Source organism: Octopus bimaculoides, chromosome 7 (assembly GCF_001194135.2).
Source record: "Octopus bimaculoides isolate UCB-OBI-ISO-001 chromosome 7, ASM119413v2, whole genome shotgun sequence".
Taxonomy (NCBI): Eukaryota; Metazoa; Mollusca; class Cephalopoda; order Octopoda; family Octopodidae; genus Octopus; species Octopus bimaculoides.
Window position 1 is genome coordinate 7,018,339 of NC_068987.1, and position 1,796 is coordinate 7,020,134.

The 1,796-nt window shown below is 32.9% G+C and overlaps 1 protein-coding gene across 6 annotated transcripts in view; it reads left to right on the forward strand.

The window, feature by feature from the left end:
- LOC106869300 (uncharacterized) overlaps positions 1 to 1,715 on the forward strand; it is a 280,230-nt gene extending 278,515 nt beyond the window's left edge. For all 6 annotated transcript variants that reach the window (XM_014914977.2, XM_014914976.2, XM_052969190.1 and 3 more), the window contains one exon: positions 1,340 to 1,715. In XM_014914977.2, the coding sequence (XP_014770463.1) occupies positions 1,340 to 1,569 (230 nt within the window). In that variant the 3' untranslated portion in view covers positions 1,570 to 1,715. The remainder of the gene's footprint in view (positions 1 to 1,339) is intronic.
- Positions 1,716 to 1,796: the final 81 nt, after the last annotated feature.

A 1,796-nucleotide genomic window follows, 5' to 3' on the forward strand; every position in this document is an offset into this window, starting at 1 on the left:
CCGATCTTATATATATTAGTTTATTACATTAATCCGTGATGTACTTGCTAAGCAGAGACAAACGCGTGAAAATGTGCGCACCAAGACAACACATATCAACTTAACGAATTCTTTCCTTCTCCCTCTCCTCCTTTAATTCTGTAACTGTCATTTGCTCCCTAATTTGTGACTCCGGGAGAGATCATTGGCAAGGTCCCTCATATGCCGAAATAAAAATAATATATATTTGCGCATGCAAGCACAAACGTACACACACACACACGCTCGCACACGTAGACACACTAGCACGTTTGTGTGAATGCTAGCGTCTGTGTACGAACATATACATTCGTTTGTTTGTACGCACATGTAATATATCCCTATTTGGCCCGAATTCTCCAGCAACTGTAGTGTTTACAAGATTTCTACCTACTTGGTACCTTCTTCATCGCCAACAACATCCACATTAATATCGTGTTTCTATCCTTCTTAATCTTCCGTAACCTTAGTATCAACCTCATGCAGCTGTACAAGTGGAACATTAACGGCATCTACCTTACCAATCAAAGAGTGTCTGCGAAAACCATAAACGCAGTGTCTTCTCCAGAAAATGAAAGTAACAGAATTTCGCAAACACACACATATACATTTATTGTCATATTATTCAATATTAGTTACCCGAAAAAAGATGTTCAGCTTTCATATTGTTTCCTTGATGACTGTTCATAGTCAGTCTAATATGCAATAATTTAATACATGTATAAGAATGTGAGTCACACATATAAATGTTCCTCTATTCTATGTGCACACAGTTATGTCCCCACACAATGTGTTTCAAACAATCCACCTTGTACATAATTTCTTATTTTTAAATAACTATTCTTGCGTATTTATATGTTTATAATCATCATATACAGGTCATATTTCCACGCATTTATTCATCGGATATTTAGCAACCATATATAAAATAAAGACTTTATGACATGTATGTTTGCTTATATTTTGTATTAATCTACCTTAAAATCCAGCTTTACATTTTAATATCAAATATTCTTTGGAAAGTATACTGATATTTGCTTTATATTTAATTTAATTGTGTGATAAATCATTACTAATATCACACACAAATTTTATTATGTAATTTTCATTGAAAACATCTGAATTTCAAAAACTTCATTTCATCATCAAAATTTTGTTATTAATGTTTATTCGTAACTTAATGTTTTTTGAGAATGTTTTTATAACAGACATAGTTTTGATTCATATGCTGATATTAACAACACATTTTCTTAAATTTTGATGTAAATTAAAGTCATAATCCCCAAAATGAAACAAATTTTATCCTCTGAATTTATTTCAGTTGAACCGAAAAGCAGCAAGAAAACTCGCTTGAAGGCGTTCAGCAGTTCCTTAGATACACCGAATAGCCGGAAAGCATCCAAAGAGTCAGTTTCGACATTGATTCGGGAAAACCACAAGCCTCAACCCGACGTACAGGTCGGAATTGAAGAGGACCAGAAGAGCCCGGATAGTGTGATTTATAATGATCTTGAGGACATTGAAAGTAACAGCAGTCAATCCAGACCATAATATCAGCAATATGCTGATGCCAACGTCTGCTTGTGCGCAATCAATAAACACGCTAAACTAGTGAGACTAGTGCAAGCAATAGAGACTAAAATAATATTCGCCCTGTTCTGCTGAGCACTAGTTATTACTTTTTATATTTTTTTCATTCATTGTTTTTTTTTTATATATAAATGTATATTATAAATATATGTATATATAAAAACATATATATATACATAAATATATAT